The sequence below is a fragment of the Enhydra lutris genome, unplaced genomic scaffold (assembly GCF_002288905.1).
Source record: "Enhydra lutris kenyoni isolate GAN:26980312 unplaced genomic scaffold, ASM228890v2 scaffoldscaffold22, whole genome shotgun sequence".
Lineage (NCBI taxonomy): Eukaryota > Metazoa > Chordata > Mammalia > Carnivora > Mustelidae > Enhydra > Enhydra lutris.
Genome location: NW_019154106.1, coordinates 27599604 through 27617742, shown reverse-complemented (window position 1 = coordinate 27617742; position 18139 = coordinate 27599604). Strand labels below are relative to the sequence as shown.

General features: G+C 36.8%; 1 protein-coding gene across 1 annotated transcript in view; it reads left to right on the top strand.

Annotated features, from left to right (window-relative positions):
• Positions 1–18139, top strand: part of LOC111149401 (cell cycle associated protein 1) — a 38071-nt gene extending 19932 nt beyond the window's left edge. The window contains exons 7-19 of the mRNA XM_022506426.1: positions 1772–1909; positions 3475–3527; positions 3605–3691; positions 5726–5881; positions 5965–6073; positions 8143–8204; positions 8676–8786; positions 9012–9161; positions 10267–10417; positions 13128–13322; positions 14205–14305; positions 15376–15439; positions 16966–18139. Of these exons, the coding sequence (XP_022362134.1) occupies positions 1772–1909; positions 3475–3527; positions 3605–3691; positions 5726–5881; positions 5965–6073; positions 8143–8204; positions 8676–8786; positions 9012–9161; positions 10267–10417; positions 13128–13322; positions 14205–14305; positions 15376–15439; positions 16966–17030 (1442 nt within the window). The 3' untranslated portion in view covers positions 17031–18139. The remainder of the gene's footprint in view (positions 1–1771; positions 1910–3474; positions 3528–3604; positions 3692–5725; positions 5882–5964; positions 6074–8142; positions 8205–8675; positions 8787–9011; positions 9162–10266; positions 10418–13127; positions 13323–14204; positions 14306–15375; positions 15440–16965) is intronic.

Here is an 18139-nt window from a genome sequence, read left to right as displayed (position 1 = left end):
GTAGTTTTAGGTCAAGCCTGATCAAATTTTCATGAACGTTACTGAGGAGTAATGAGGGTTAAATGTCTAGCTTATATATTACTTTGGTGTTATTTTCTACCTAGTCTTGTTTATCTTAAGAAAGTATCATCTTGGGGCGCCTGGGTGGCTCAGTGGGTTAAGCCACTGCCTTCGGCTCAGGTCATGATCTCAGAGTCCTGGGATCGAGCCCCGCATCGGGCTCTCTGCTCTCTAGGGGAGCCTGCTTCCTCCTCTCTCTCTGCCTGCCTGTGATCTCTCTGTCAAATAAATAAATAAAATCTTCAAAAAAAAAAAAATTAAAAAAAAAAAGAATGTATCATCTTTATTGCTAATGAAAAGTTATTAATGAACTCAAATTGGTGTTTTTATGTGCATTTAGTTTTCACAATTTTTTTAAAACAAGTAATTCTTAGTTAGGAGGCTCTGATGCAGAGGAAGGGAGATGTGAATGCTCATTCAAAAACTTGTTAGTTTTATTGTTAACAGGATTAACTATATTGTGATAATGTCTTTGAAGTTTTATTTATCTGTAAAGTGACCTATTAGGGAATAGATACATTCTACATACATAGGTACATTCTGCATGTACTATATAAGGCCAGGAAGTTGAGATTAATTTTTTTTTTTTTTTAAGATTTTATTTGTTTATTTGACAGACAGAGATCACAAGTAGGCAGAGAGGCAGGCAGAGAGGGAGGGGGAAGCAGGCTCTCTGCTAAGCAGAGACCCCGATGCAGGGCTCGATCCCAGGACCCTGAGATCATGACCTGAGCCGAAGGCAGAGGCTTTAACCCACTGAGCCACACAGGCGCCCCAAGATTAATTCTTGACACATACCTTCACCTGCTGCCCTGCCCCCTTATATCCAGGTGTATCAAATTCTGACAGCTTTCCCTTTTAAATATGTTTTGAATCTATCTACTTCTTTTTCTCTTCCTTCCACTTCTCTGCCTGTCTCTTGTCTAATGCAATCTCTTAACTTAATCCACCCTCCCCATCCTTCTTTAAATTCTTTTAATGGCTTTCTTATATTTTACATACAGTTGTTTTTAACTTAAAGATCTTGCATGTTCTGGCCTTTACCAGACTTGTCTTTTCTTTATGTTTTTTCTTGCTCCCTATGGCTCAAGCCACAGCACATGCTTTCATTTTCTTGTATTTGGCACCCTTTCTCTTCATATAGGGCTTTTTAAATGCTTTTGTCTCTGCTTTGAAGCACTTCTCTTCTTTCTACTACTCATCTTCCAGATCTGTGCTCTTGAAGCACTTAACGAGGAAAGCCTCTCAAGTTTCTTCCTGCCTAGGTCCAATCCATTGTAACTTTGTGTAGTACTTTTCACAGATGTGATTTTACTGTTTTTGTATCTGATAATTCTTCTCTATTAGACTATAAACTGAGGGCAGATACTGTATCTTTTACAAATCTTGTTGTAGCCCCATTGCCTACCGCATTCATTGCCCAACATACAGGTAGGCGTTAAATATATACTAAAGAATGAATAAATAACTGTCAGCTTTTTGTTTTGAACTAACTTCCTTTAAGTGTGTAAAGTTTAATACTGATAGGTTCTTTTTGTTCTCTATCATTCCATCGTTTCTGTTTTTGGTGGATTTTAATGTTTTTTATAGTATGTTTCAGTAAGGGTTGACAAGTTTTTTTTCTTGGAGCAGTATTTTGTAGCGTGTTGAATCTTATTCGAGTCAGGCATTCTGAGATGGTCTAACATTATAATTCATATTCAATTTCTAGATAAAGCTCTAAAGGAAATTGTTGAGCGTGTTTTCCAGTCAAACTACTTTGACAGCACCCACAACCACCAGAATGGGCTGTGTGAAGAAGAAGAGTCAGCTTCAGCACCTACAGCTGAAGACCAGGTAGCTGAAGCTGGTAAGTACTTGGGTGGATATGAGCTTTAGCTCATAGTCCTGGTTTTACTTCTTTTGCCACAAGTTCAGGCCATACATTTACTTAGTTACATAAGCACATTGAGGTTTTTAATGAAACTTTAAGCATGACAAAATATTAAATGTGTATTAAGAGTTATTCCAGAGGTATTAAGTATCAGTCATTTAGGGGCACCTGGGTAGCTCAGGCCATTGAGTGTCCCAGTCTTGACTGCATCTCACGTCATGATCTCAGGGTTGTGAGATAGAGCCTGTGTCTGGCTCCATGCTGGGTCAGGAATCTGTTTAAGAATGTCTCCCTTTCCCTCTGCCCAAATACCAGTCATTTACTTACTGGTTCAAATGTTCAGTTGGATCACTGTTACAAACCGATATTTTTTTGTTGCAATATTGCTGGGCTCTTGTAATACAGATGAGGAGAAATGTTGTAGGGCTTTTTTAAGTACATTTTGGCTGGCATGCCCAGATTTATCGTTGTTTACCATGCTAGTATATGAAGTGAGTAGTATGAGGGCACATATGTGCGTGTGTATGTTTTAAATGTTGGGGTGATTATAACTCAGTAATCTTCAAGTGTAAATATCTCAATGGAAAGAGATTTTTTCCAGTTAACTTTAACACTTGGCATAAACTAATAAGTAGGTAAGCACTCATTAGGAGTCCTTTTACGATAACTTAAGTCTGAGTATCATTGGAAGCATTGTCAGAGTATAAATTTTGTAGTGGTTAAAAAGCATGGATTCTTGAATCAGATTGCCTGGATTGAAATCTTGGCTTTGACACTCATTAGCTGTGTAACTTTGGGCAAGTGACTGAATTTCTCTGTACCTCAGGTTCACTGTTTAGAGAGAAGTATGTATCAGGTATCTGGCACATAGTAAGCGCTTCCTACAATGTTAGCTATTAGGTTGAAGCTACAAAGGAAGATTGCACGTTGGTGGAATTTATGGTTGCAGATCAACATAGGGAAGTCTTTTCTCCACCTTTAACTGCTTTCACCAAGTGATTAAAATAGAGAGGAAGATTTCAATCTGTATGCTGCTTTATAATATTACTTCTTAGGCTAGAGAGAGAAGTTTTAACTTAGCTCTTTACTGGCATTATACCTAATCCAGGATAACTACTCTTGAGCCTGATTCATTCTGGAGTAAATGTAAAGAAAACGCTTTCTAAATACATTATTGTAAGAATGATTAAAATACAGAAACTTAATGCTAACTATAACTTTGTTAATAAGTTGTGGTTATTTGATGGTAAACTGCTAACTTATTTGGAGTTTAAAAGAATTGTTAATTTTTAAAAAAATTTTCTTAGGGCGCCTGGGTGGCTCAGTGGGTTAAAGCCTCTGCTTTCAGCTCAGGTCATGATCCCAGGGTCCTGGGATTGAGCCCCCGAATCCGGCTCTCTGCTCAGCAGGGAGCCTGCTTCCTCTTCTCTCTCTGCCTGCTTCTCTGCCTACTTGTGATCTCTGTCTGTCAAATAAATAAAATATTTAAATAAAATTTTTTTCTTCTTTCTCTTCGTTTATATCATCTTTTAACGTCTTAGAACCTGAGCCTGCAGAAGAATACACTGAACAAAGTGAAGTTGAATCAACAGAGGTATAATTTTTATTTAATGCTGGCCTTCTTTTTCTGCCTTTCAAGCAGAACTCTGAAACATATACTTTGCTTTGCAGTATGTAAATAGACAATTTATGGCAGAAACACAGTTCAGCAGTGGTGAAAAGGAGCAGGTAGATGAGTGGACAGTCGAAACAGTTGAGGTAAGAGTTCTCTTGGGTGCAAGGTTGTTGTCTTTTTTTATTAGTAATTTTTATCTCCTAAGAACAAATTAAGATTGTATGTTTTTAGTACATTTATTATCATAACAAACTTATTAAACTTAAAAGATCATTATGTTTAAAAGATTATTTATACTTGTGGATGTTTAATAGAATCTCTAGTTGATCAGCTATAGAACATATATATAAAGTTATATGTGTGTAACTTGGGGTTATTAAAGTACATGATTTGTATGTTGTTGATACCAGGTTGCTCTATAAAAATCTGGGCACCCACATGGATAGCCTTTAGAAAAGGCCCACCTTCCAAGGGAATATGTTGGAGTGTCATCTTAGACTCCTTCTCCCTAATGCTCTAGATTTCTCTAGTGTTTCTTAATTCTGTTTCTCAATTGACATTACCTTTCTTTAGGTCCTCATGTCTAGTTCAGGTGCCCCTTTCATATATCTCTTTCCTGAGTGCTCCAGGCTATCTTACTCATTTTTATAGGCCAATTATTAGAATAGTTTTAATTAAGTTACTTTTACTTGAAACTCTTGATGGTGCTGTGTAACCTATAAGATAAAATCAGAATGCCTTACCAAGTTGGTCCTTGCCATCCTTTCCATCCTCTTTTTGGTTGCTTCTTTTATATATCTGAAGTACAGAAAAAATAGCTTTCAACTGTGAATAATAATGCTTTTCTCTTTAATATTATTCCATTAAGATCTTTCTTCAAAGATGTGTTAGTACCTTTAGCTCTTTATAGATGTGCCAAAATGCACTGTTGATAGATTGAGTAAACAACTTGCCCTGTACTCTAGAAAGTTACCTAGTTTGGATGAAAATAGTGTCCCATGAAGCGCTAGCAAGACAGTATATGTATTTGCTGAATTATGCAAGGCAGTTCAGAAGTATTAGAGGAGGGTTAGAAGAAAAATAGATCTACGAGATCTCTCTGTAGAATGGTGATTTGTGTAAGAGGTATGCAAACCTCCTGGGCTTTGACTAAGTAGATTTGGTATATTTTTTTAGGGGAGTGAGGTAATAGGTATATATTAGCATGAATATAGGGGTAGAAATATGAATTATTAGCCTTTTTAAAAAATTGAATGTTAGGGATGAAAAGTATGTGTTGGCATAGTAGAAAAGTTTGGGAAGTAACAGTGCTTAGTAGAACTTTTTGCTTTTTATTGGGAGAGAATAGTATATTATCTTACTTAGTACTGTGCCAGTATGGTTTGTTCTTAAGTACTTGATAGGTAGGGCCTTTCCAAAGGCTATTCAGATGGAATTCTAAGGAATTTTTTGAGATGTAGATGTAGATGACACATCAGTCATCTGTGTCCATCTTTGGTCTTCGTAATAGTTTAGGTAGTGATTATCTCACTATTGCTTATAAGAGAAGTAAGCTTATGATTTATCTAGGCTCACCAGGTATGACTTGCCCAGGATTAGAAGCCAGACAGAACATAAATTTAATATAATAAAAATCAGTGAGATTTCCCAGAAGAGTGGGGAATTACTAAATAATAATCAGAAGAAATTATTAGAGGTAGGTAAAAGGTAGGTATAGTGATCTTTGGCTTTTGTAGCAAGTTATATAAGGTGATAGGGCTTCATCCTAGAGAGAATGAAACAGGAACTCAAAGTTTGATGATGATAACAACTAACTTTTCTTGAGTGCTGACTCAGTCAAGTATTGAGGTAAATACAGGTTTATTTTCTTTCTATAGAAGGCATAGCAGTTTTAAGCACAGTACATTCTTTTAGGAAGCAAGCACGGGTAATCTTCGAAAGCAGGTTATAAAGTAAATCTGAAATGCTACATAGTCGTCCTGTGGAATTGAGAACACTGTAGAAGTGACAGCACTCAGTGTTAAACTTATAACTATGGTCAGTTTGAGAAACTACATTAAAGCCTGCTACTTTGTTTATAGTATAGTGCCATATAGTTTGGGGACCTGTCATGATGGTAATGAATGGAGCTCTTTCATGCTCCCAGTCTGCATCTCTCCCCTCATTTTCCCCTTTAGGTGGTAAATTCACTCCAGCAGCAACCTCAGGCTGCGTCTCCTTCAGTGCCAGAGCCCCATTCTTTGACTCCAGTGGCTCAGGCAGATCCCGTTGTGAGAAGACAGCGAGTCCAGGACCTTATGGCGCAGATGCAGGGGCCCTATAATTTCATACAGGTAGGTGCAGTTGAGTCAAACACTAACTGAAAGTTTAAGTGTTTACATTATTTGATTTAATTCCATTATATCCTGACTTGCAGGATTCAATGCTGGATTTTGAAAACCAGACACTTGATCCTGCCATTGTATCTGCACAGCCTATGAATCCGACACAAAACATGGACATGCCCCAGCTGGTTTGCCCTCCGGGTTAGTAATGGTGTATTCTTATGTGAAAAATACAGGGCCAGTGCTCTCAGGTTTTGTAAAGTATGTGAAAATTAATTATTTCCTTTTAATGTTTGCTTAACTTTTGGATCTTGGGTCTTTTAATTTGGTAAGAAATACTGTTTTTCCCTGTAACATGAATAACTATAGTTACGTTGCTTCTTTTTAACCTTTTATTGTCATATATAAACTTAAGTACGTGCAAATGTAGTTTGATGAATTTCACAGACTGAATACACCAGCACCCAGAAATGGGACATTACCTGTACCTCAGAAGCCTATTTGTGTCCCTTTTCAGTCACTAGTGTACCCTCTCTTTTGGCTCTGTGGGAACCATTTCCTGATTTGTAACATTACAGACCAGTTTTGCTTATTACTGTAATTTATGTAAGTTAAATTGTGCTTGGCTTTTTAAATTTCAAAATTAAGGATAAAAATAATAGAGGTGTCTTTCTCTGAAGGGTGTTTGCAGCTTTTTAGGAGAATTTCTGAACATTTTATTATCTAAATAAAAATGAGATGGCAACAGTGAGGTGGTTAAGGGGATGCTTAAGAGGAAAGGGGAAGATTGGCCTAAAGACAGTTGTAGTTTCTGGATGCCTGGGTGGCTCAGTTGGTTAAGCGACAGCCGTCGGCTCAGGTCATGATCCTGGAGTCCCTCGATTGAGTCCCGCATCGGGCTCCCTGCTCAGCAGGGAGTCTGCTTCTCCCTCTGACCCCCTCCCTTCTCATGCTTTGTCTCTCTCTCAAGTGAATAAATTAAAAAAAAAAAAAATCTTGAAAAAAGACAGTTGAAGTTTCAAACTTGTATTACTAGTCTTATACCATTATTAGAAATAGCACTAAAGAGGATTGGCATCTTGTATGTGGTTAAGTGGTCCATTTTTCTCCAGGACCGTTAGTCATTTTGAGTCTTGTTTTTTTTTTCCCAAAACATGTCATTATTAAGGGTACAAAAGTGGGACTATATAAAATAACATACTTAGGGGCGCCTGGGTGGCTCAGTCGGTTAAGAGTCTGCCTTCAGCTCAGGTCGTGATCCCTAGGGTCCTGGGATCAAGCCCTATGTTAGGCTCTTTGCTCAAGGGGCGAGTCTCATTCTCCCTCTCCCTCTGCTGCTGCTCTGCCTGCTTGTGATCTCTCTGTCAAATAATAAATGGATAGAATCTTAAATAAAATAACATATGTAATATCATGTAAATCTTCAGTGTCATAAAAGAAATTGCTGAGGAAAGCATGTTTAATGACACAGTTTGTTAGTTAGGATTTCTCCAAAGTAAAGGAAGCTCATATCTAATATTTCTACCAAGAGTTAGAAAACAAATTATGGTTAGGCCTTATGGAAAAGAATCAGTTATTAGTGTTCGTTTTCCAAGTTCTACCAGAGAAAGACACCACATAGTTTTAATAGCTGAAAAGTTGTGGCAGAATCAACATATACAGCATTGATAGAACCTGTAAGCCATTTAGATACTCAGTTAATGCTGAGTTCATTAGCCTCTCTCAGCAAAATGGGTGATTTCTAAATGACCACAGATCCAAATTTTTGATTCTTTAACCATGGTTGGGGAAGGGAGTAGAAGACTGGTGGGAGTTGACAGTTTACATACTGAATTGAATATAGGTGTTTTAAAGATTTTTTTTTTTTTTTTTTTTTTTTATTTATTTGACAGACAGATCACGAGTAGGCAGAGAGGCAGGCAGAGAGAGAGGAGGAGGCAGGCTCCCTGCTGAGCAGAGAGCCCGATGCGGGACTCGATCCCAGGACCCTGAGATCGTGACCTGAGCTGAAGGCAGAGGCTTTAACCACTGAGCCACCCAGGCGCCCCATGAATATAGGTGTTTTAAAAGCATGTTCTTATTTTTTCCTGTGGAAGCATTATGACTAGAAGGAAACCAGAAAAGCTCACTTAAAAGCTAAAATCCTAATGATACTTTTCCAGTTTATTTTCATGATCACTAAAGTTTTTTTAGGATTTGGCTATAGAAGTTTTCTCTGAAGAAATTTGACTTTTGGATTAACAGTGGATTTTTTGGGGTCAATTTTACAGTTCATTCTGAATCTAGACTTGCTCAGCCTAATCAAGTTCCGGTACAACCAGAAGCTACACAGGTAAGAGTGACAGAAATACTGCTGTAGTTTTGTTTTTAATCAGTTCTTGGGTCTCTTTCATTAATGGCTCATGAAAGTGAGGTATGAATTTTATCATTGTCCAAGTCTGTTGTGGGTAGCTGTCAGCCTTTATTTCCATGTTACATTTACTTTTGTTTTAATAACTTAAAAAACATTGTTTTTGTTAAGTCTCATGTTTACAATAATTTTTTAATTTTGAACTGAGTAGAATTTGAGAAGACATATTTAAATATCAAAATTCTAAAATTCAGTGTCGATATTGCCATTTAGAAGCATTTGTTGGGGACTTTGTAACTGGACTTGGGTATATTTAACTTTCAGTTTTAATATTAGATGTATTTTTTTGCAGTTAAGTTTTATAGTCTCTTTAACAGGTATATCTGTTTCTTAGCCCTGTCTGTGTTAAAGTTTATAACAGAAAACAGCTTTGATTGCTTTGTTTCTGTGTAGGTTCCTTTGGTTTCATCCACAAGTGAGGGGTACACAGCATCTCAACCCTTGTACCAGCCTTCTCACGCTACAGAGCAGCGACCACAAAAGGAACCAATTGACCAGATTCAGGCAAGTTTCTGTTACTAGGTAACATAAACTTGATGAGGCACTTACTCATGAATTGGGCAGAGGTAAATTACTCTTAATATTGTTACTCTTTTTGGATCTAATGCTAGCAATACAGTATTTTGCTTTTATGAAATAGTTGAATTTCTTAACATACTAAGTCTTGGGATAGTAGACTTGGCTAAATATAGTTTATCACTAAAGTGCATCTATTCATTTTGTGTTTAGGCAACAATCTCCTTAAATACAGACCAGACTACAGCATCATCTTCCCTTCCGGCTGCTTCTCAGCCTCAGGTGTTCCAGGCTGGGACAAGCAAACCATTACATAGCAGTGGAATCAATGTAAATGCAGCTCCATTCCAATCCATGCAAACGGTGAGTAATTAATTGAACTAATATTAAATGCCTAGTGTGTAGTATGATCATGCCAGAGTCTCAACAAAAATGTCTTCATTTAGCTTTGTATTTGAGTTTGCATCTCTCCAAATGTAGAGTATATTTAATTGAACATAAACTCTAATTTTTTCCTGATCCCAGAGATAATATTTGAGTCTTAGGAATTATGTGCTCACATCTTTGTTTTTTATAGTTTAATCCCTTTTGGTTTGATTAACAAAAGTAAATGTGCAGAAAAGTTAGACTACTACAATATTTATATATAAATCATTACCTAGATTTAACAGTTGTCTACTTTTTTCCATATTTGCTTAATCTTTTATTTTATGGACATTTCTCATAGTAAATTTCACATATTATAGTTCATTGTGGTTTTTCAGTTTTTCATCTCTAAACCGCAGGGTTTCTAGAAAATGATGATGAAAATACCATAATTAATGGGACACAGCTAAATTGGTGCTCATGGGAAAGTTCAGAATTAAAGTAGTAACTTGCTGAAAATGTCAATAAAAATAAAAATGATTTAAGTATTCAACTCAAAGTTCATAGAATTAATTTCTTTTTTTTTTTTAAGATTTTATTTATTTATTTGACAGACAGAGATCACAAGTAGGCAGAGAGACAGGCAGAGAGAGAGGAGGAAGCAGGCTCCCTGCTGAGCAGAGAGCCTGACGTGTGGGGCTCGATCCCAAGACCCCGAGATCATGACCTGAGCCCAAGGCAGAGGCTTAACCCTCTGAGCCACCCAGGTGCCCCCATAGAATTAATTTCTGTTAGTGACATTGTATCAGTGGTTTGCATCTTTAAAAAGCTTTCTCATTTATAATTGCATTTCCAAGCTGCTGATTTTTGTGTCTTTTTAGATTTTGATCCCCTCTTATGCTCTCCTTTAAGTGCTGTGTGGTGTGTATGTCTGTATATTAAAAATATATATACTGTATATGTAGAGAGTGAGTGTGTGTGTGTTTGGGACTATAATGCGTTTACAGTTGAGGTAAAACCAGCATTGAGGTCTGCCTTATTAAAAATAGGGAAATTATTAGCGTAAAAGGATGATGTAATCATTTACTTTATTTACTTACAGGTGTTCAATATGAATGCCCCGGTTCCTCCTGTTAATGAACCAGAAACTTTGAAACAGCAAAATCAGTACCAGGCCAGTTACAACCAGAGTTTTTCTAGTCAGCCTCATCAAGTAGAACAAACAGACCTTCAGCAAGAACAGCTTCAAACAGGTAGGAAAACCAGTGTCACTTCCTTGGCTTCTTGCCCTCCAGCACAGTTAACTGATGGTGGTAGGAGAGTTTAGATTTTTAGAGTGTCAGGGTCTAAGAATTTTTGTTTTAGTAGTAGACCTTACAGATTTTTCATTACAGAACCTGAATTCAATTGAGTCCATGTTTATTTTATGTGCCTGCACTTTTTTGGGAGGCCTTACACCAATTTTCTTTTGATCAGTAAGTGCTCATAATATCCCTTTTTTGTTCTATGATTTTAGTGGAATTAAGCTTGTTACTTAAATTATGATCAGCTTTGATTGCTAATTAATTAAAGCCAAATAGCGTGATACCTGGTAGGTAGTTAGTCAGTTAGTTATACAGTTAAGAAGCAGTAAGGAGTTGGCTTGGTTGTCAGTATGCTAGTTAGAATAAAGCAAGCAAAAATCCCATGGTAGCTGTCTTTGGTAGACTAGGTTAAAACAAAGTCTTTTGTTGGCAAGTAAGGTCATTCATAAGTTGGCTGGTTACCACACCCATTACCACCAGTAATGTAGCTGGGGATTTCTTAACTTTTGTAAGGCATGAAATAACTGCTTTAGGTCTTTGGTTATTTAGATCCCAGGTTGTTTAATTGGAATCCCATAGCAAACTAGCAGACTTTTCTAAAATCATAGGAGTTAATAGCTTAATTTTATCAGACTGATTTAAATAACTATGAGATATTTTAATTGTCCAAATTCTTGATAGACCTGGATCAATATTATGGATTTTTCAGTACTAAATTCTTACATATTTCCTATAATATTAAGCACCAGTAATTAGTAAGGAGTTTGAATCAGCTATAATCTGATATTTATCCATTACGCTATTTGTGTTCAGCTGCTGAGGGATAAAACTGGGTTTCATGCCCTCATGCTCCTTTAATTATTGCCATGTGCTCATAAGCATGTCAGCACAATGTCTAAAGGCCCCAAATACACCTGCTCCACAGCAAATTGTACTGTTTAGTCAGGAACAACATGAAAAAGGGATAAGGCAAGAATCTGGCTATTATTTATGGACTTGGAGTTTATGGTATACAAACACTTTAATAGAAATTCTGTTTTTTAAAAAGAATTCTGGTATTTTAATTTTTTTTAAAAGATTTTATTTTTATTTATTTTTGCGAGAGAGAGAGAATGAAGATATGAGCCTGGGGGGAGGCACAAAGGGAGAAGCAGACTCCCCACTGAGCAGGCACCTGATGCAGGTCTTGATTCCAGAACCCTGGGATCATGACCTGAGCCGAAGGCACAGATGCTTAACCAACTGAACCACCCAGGTGCCCTGATTTCTGGTATTTTTAAATAAAGATTATACTTTAATTGTACCACTAAGAGTTTTCTTGCAGTGAGATTTGACCAAGACTAATAAAATTCTTACTGATAAAAAGTTGAGTTGAAAATTCACTTTTGACCACTCTCTACATGCATGTGAATGAATCTCTTCAGATAGAAAATGTTACCTGTAATCATGATAGTTGCCTGTAATTTTAAATTTGGGGAATGTAGTGAAAGGCAATCTATAGAAAGATCACACTGTGAATAGTATAATTGGTCCATTAATTACATAGTTCAAAAAGAAGCCACCACTCCTTCTCCTCCTAGGCATACTTGGGCTTACTCATTCCAGATATCATTCTGAGAACTGATAAATGTGTTTGGGGTTTCTTCAGGATATAAAATATATCAGGTGAAGTTTTTTAAGAGTCACACCACCTTTTCTGTCTGCCTAAACATGGGAGATTTGGGCTGGCAAGAGGCTGCTGATTGTTTTTGTTCTTGGGGTGTAAGCCTTCCTTTAGTCTCTACCTTTCTCATCTTCCAAAGGCAGTGTTTGCATCCTGTTTTGTTTCCTGTGTGAATTATAAACATTGGGGTAGTATCAGAAAGGTACCTCAGGATTTAATTTTTGAAGATTTCTAGATTCTAGACTTCTCCCCATTGTGGAAGGAGGAAGGAGTGTGCAAGGTTAGCGTAAACCTTTTAGAATCTTCTCTTCACCTCATCGGGTTGAGTGCCAGTGTGAGTAGTATTTAACTGTCTTTTAAATTGGTAGTACTTAAAAGGACTTGAAGTGGAATCAGGCATTAAGGGGGGTATAAGCTGAAGGCCTCTGCTGATTTATCTTTATAATTGACTGGATTTTCCACCATATGGTTGCCTAGGTATGGGAGAGCATGGTTTTGTATGTTTCACTAAGTAGCAAGGGCAATTTAAAAGGATATGAAAACTTTTACCACAAAGGAACTTTTTAGTGAAAAGAAATAATTAAATGATACAAAATGATAATTGTACTGTTCCAGTATGTAAGATCTTTTGAGTTATTGTGGATCTCTTGTGCTAATAGACAGGTGCCTCTTAGAAGATATTTAATAATACAGGTTTTGTTTCATTTGGAAGGATAGAATTTTGTGCTCTTACACATTTGTGTGCTTCTAAAGGTTTGGAATTATTGTTGGAGAATTATATTCTCTTTAGCTAATTAATATATGGGTAGGAGGAAAATAGGGATTTAATGACTTAACTAATGTATAGTGATCACTATTGTTAATATGAAAATTTAAAGACAATTTGAAGAGGAAGTACAAGGCACCTCTTAAACCAGAAACTCAGAGAACAGGTTGTAATGAGCTATGTGTATGCAGGGTGTGTGTGTGTGTATAAGTTTTTTCTTTTTATTATAGTGGTTGGCACCTACCATGGTTCCCAGGACCAGCCCCATCAAGTGACTGGTAACCACCAGCAGCCTCCCCAGCAGAACACTGGATTTCCACGTAGCAGTCAGCCATATTACAACAGTCGTGGTGTGTCTCGTGGTGGTTCCCGTGGTGCTAGAGGCTTGATGAATGGATATAGGGGCCCTGCCAATGGATTCAGAGGTACAAAAAAAAGCAGCAGCAAATTTATGTTCTTTTTTTAATTTATAAAATACATAGAAATATGTTGTATGGTTTTTGGGAAAGATATGTATCTGCGTTAGTCTCTTATGTACAACTTAAACGTTTTTAGTATGTTACGGGCATTTATTTATTTAATTAATTTACTTATTAAAGATTTTACTTATTTGACAGAGGTACAGCGAGAGGGAACACAGCAGGGGGAGCGAGAGAGGGAGAAGCAGGCTTCCCGCTGAGTGGGGAGCCCAAGGTGGGGCTTGGTCCCAGGTGCCTGGGATCATGACTGGAGCTGAAGGCAGATGCTTAATGACTGAGCCACCCAGGCGCCCAGCAATTATTTATTTTTTATAAAAGATTTTGTTTGAGAGAGCGAGAGAGAGCACAAGCCAGGGGAGGGGCAGCAGGTGAGGGAAAACAGATTCCCTGCTGAGCACGAGCCTGATGTGGGGCTCCATTCCAGGACTCCAAATCATGACCTCAGCCGAAGGCAGGTGCTTAAACCAACTGAGCCTGCTGAGGCGGTCCTGTTTTAGGCATTTAGACCGACAAAATTAGGAATGAATTTTTTTAGGTGTCAAATCCCTGATTTCTGTGTCCTCTAGGTGATACTTGTTTCCATTAATTATCAGACTTTATGGGGATTTTTTTGTGTGGGGGTGTGTGCGCATGAATGGGTAAAAGTGTCGTCTTCCAAGTAAGTTAATACTCAGAAATTCAGGAACAGATGGGATCAGGATAGGAAACTAGAAATTAGTTTAAATAATTAGCATGGCTTACAATTTTTCAGTTCTTTTTTTGGTCAGTAGTAGGAAATAAATATTCCTTGTATAGATAAGAAAATTATTTTCTTGTCCTAAATTTTAGGAGGATATGATGGTTACCGCCCTTCATTCTCTAACACTCCAAATAGTGGTTATACACAGTCTCAGTTCAGTGCTCCCCGGGACTACTCTGGCTATCAGCGGGTAGGTAGAAGTTGCTTTAAAATACAAACCTGACCTAAATACACCAATGAAGTGGACTGATGCGGCTGTTTATACTTTAGTAATTAAGTAATTTGGGGCTAATTTTGTAATTTTATACAAGATAATAACTTCATTATGGAAAATGATAACTTTTTCTTAAGCACTCAACATAGGTGCTAATCATTTAATAGTCTTGAAAACAGAATGATTTTTGTTCACTGTTTGTGGGATTGCAAATTAGTGCAGCTACTGTGTAAAACAGTGTAGAGTTTCCTCAAAAAATTAAAAATAGAATTACCATATGACCCAGTAATTCCACTACTGGGTATCTACCCAAAGAAAATGAAAACACTAATTCAAAAAGATACATGCATTCCTGTGTTTATTGCAGCATTATTTGTAATAGCCAAGGTATGGGTGGAAGCAACCCCAATTATCCATCATTAGATGAATGGATAAAGAAGATGTGGTATATATAATGAAATATTATCAGCCACAGAAAAAAAAGAGAGAAAAGGAAATACTGCCATTTGCAGGAAGTGGATGGACCTAGAGAGTGTGATGCTAAGAGAAATAAGTCAGAGAAAGAAATACACCACACGATCTCACTCATATGTGGAATTTAAGAAACTAAACAGAGGTGGACAAAAAAAACCACTTTTAAGTGGAGAATAAACTTGGTAGTTGCCAGAGGGGCGGGGGTGGGTGGGGAATGGGTGAAATGGATAAAGGAGATTAAGAGCAGACTTACCTTGAGCACTAAGAAATGTATAAAATTTTTGAATTACCCTTTTGTACACCTGAAACTAATATAATACTATATGTTAATTATATATGAATAAAAATAAGTTTGTGTAGGAGAAAAAAATGATTTTTAAGAGCAGAGACATCTCATTAAATATTGAGAATAACAAGTACAATTACAGAATAACTTCTCTAGCTATATTATATTGAAATGTGCAAAAAAAAATAAGGAAGAATTTTGTGTTCTGTGTCAATAAGAATAGATAGATGATGAGTAAGCATTAAAAAATTACATTTCCTTCGGTACTAACTAGCTTGTCTTTTAGGATGGATATCAGCAGAATTTCAAGCGAGGCTCTGGGCAGAGTGGACCACGGGGAGCCCCACGAGGTAATATTTTGTGGTGGTGATCCTAGCTCCCAAGTGGAGCTTCTGTTCTGGCCTTGGAAGAGCTGTTCCATAGTCTGCATGTAGGTTACATGTTAGGAATACATTTATCATTACCAGACTTGTTGCTAGGGATTAAATGAAATGCTCTGTTTCTAAAACTAATCTTGAACCCAAATTTAATTTTTTGAATGACTTTCCCTGTTACTCTATAAATTGTCTTGAAAACTAAAACATTTCTCCTCCTCAGAAAAAGTGTTTTTCCAACTGCAAATTATTTTTCAGGTCCTAAAACCTGCTAAATGTTTTTAGGAAGTACTTACTGAAACATTTTTGTAAGACATTTTTGGAATGAGATTGAACATTTATATAAATTTATTATTCCTCTTTCATTTTTGAACATGCATATTATATTTTAGGGTCAGAAATCCTTTAATGGCCAGATAAGCCATAGTTACATTTAGAGAACCATTTAGAAGTGATAGAACCTAGTTGAAACTTCAATGCCTTTGGATCACTAATAGCGATACAAGTGTCAGATTATTTCTGACTTCTAAATAAAACATCCAAAATCCTAACTAATTTATTGAACTATCTTTAAAAATTGCAGGCTTAATGAGTTTCTGATTTTGGCTATTACCAGAGGAAAACTGCTTCCTATTTGGACAGGAAGTCAACCTGTGTAACAATTAGGTAGCATTTTGTATGATCTGAAGTTCTAAATGGTTCTCTGATTTAAGGGAAGTTAAATTGAATAGTTTTCCTCTAGCTATTGGCCATAACATGTATAAAATGTATATTAAGGAGGAATTACAAAGTACTTTGATTTCAATGCTAGTAGAAGCTGGCCAGCAAAAAGGTGCATTTTATTTTTAAATTAATGGATCACTTGGGAATTACTGACTTGAAGTATCAAAGGATATTTGCATGTGAATGTGGGTTATGTTCTTTCTCATCTTGTAGCATATTCTATGAAAGTTGAGTTGACCGGTAGCTAAAAATCTGTTTTAACAGCATGTAAAAAGTTACTTTATCTGTTACAAGTCATTATACAATTTTGAATGTTATGTAGTTTCTTTTTAACAGTTTAGGTAACAAGGTCTGTTTTTCATTCTGGTGCTTTTATTAATTTTGATAGTATGATGTTACTTACTACTGAAATGTAAGCTAGAGTGTACACTAGAATGTAAGCTCCGTGAGAGCAGGTACCTTGTCTGTCTTTACTGCTGTATCGATTTCCAACGCCTGATGACAGTGCCTGGCACATAGTAGGCACTCAATAAATACTTGTTGAATGAATGAGTACTGGTGGAATACTCCATTAGCTCTACTCTTCTTTTAGCTAGAGAACGTGAGCAAATTTGCGCATGACAACTTCCAGGACAGGTGAACACTGAAGAATTGACTTCTTAAACCTAATAATGTGGTGACAAGCTGCCCACATGCTTCTTGACTTCAGATGAAAATCTGCTTGAAGGCAAAGCAAATAATATTTGAAAGAAAAACCAAATGCCATTTTTGTCTTCTAGGTCGTGGAGGGCCCCCAAGACCCAACAGAGGGATGCCGCAAATGAACACTCAGCAAGTGAATTAATCTGATTCACAGGATTATGTTTAAACGCCAAAAACACACTGGCCAGTGTACCATAATATGTTACCAGAAGAGTTATTATCTATTTGTTCTCCCTTTCAGGAAACTTATTGTAAAGGGACTGTTTTCATCCCATAAAGACAGGACTACAATTGTCAGCTTTATATTACCTGGATATGGAAGGAAACTATTTTTATTCTGCATGTTCTGTCCTAAGCGTCATCTTGAACCTTGCACATGATACTCAGATTCCTCACCCTTGCTTAGGAGTAAAACATAATACACTTTACAGGGTGATATCTCCATAGTTATTTGAAGTGGCTTGGAAAAAGCAAGATTGACTTTTGACATTGGACAAAATCTATAAATCAGCCCTAGAGTTATTCAGTGGTAACTGACAAAACTAAAATACTTCCCTTCGAGAAGGAGTGGAGTGTGGTTTGGCGGAACAACTGCATTTCACAGCTTTTCCAGTTAAATTGGAGCACTGAACGTTAGATGCATACCAAATTATGCATGGGCCCTTAATATAAAAGGCTGGCTACCAGCTTTGACACAGCACTATTCATCCTCTGGCCAAACGACTGTGGTTAAAAACACATGTAAATTGCTTTTTAACAGCTGATACTGTATAAGACAAAGCCAAAATGCAAAATTAGGCTTTGATTGGCACTTTTCGAAAAATATGCAACAAATATGGGATGTAATCTGGATGGCCGCTTCTGTACTTAATGTGAAGTATTTAGATACCTTTTTGAACACTTAACAGTTTCTTCGACAATGACTTTTGTAAGGATTGGTACTATATATCATTCCTTATAATGTACATTGTCTGTCACTAATCCTTGAATCTTGCTGTATTGTCACCTAAATTGGTACAGGTACTGATGAAAATATCTAATGGATAATCATAACACTCTCGGTCACATGTTTTTCCTGCAGCCTGAAGGTTTTCAAAAGAAAAATATCAAATGCCTGCTGCTACCACCCTTTTAAATTGCTATCTTTTGCAAAGCACCAGTATGTGTTTTAGATTGATTTCCCTATTTTAGGGAAATGACAGACAGTAGTTTCAGTTCTGATGGTATAAGCAAAACAAATAAAACATGTTT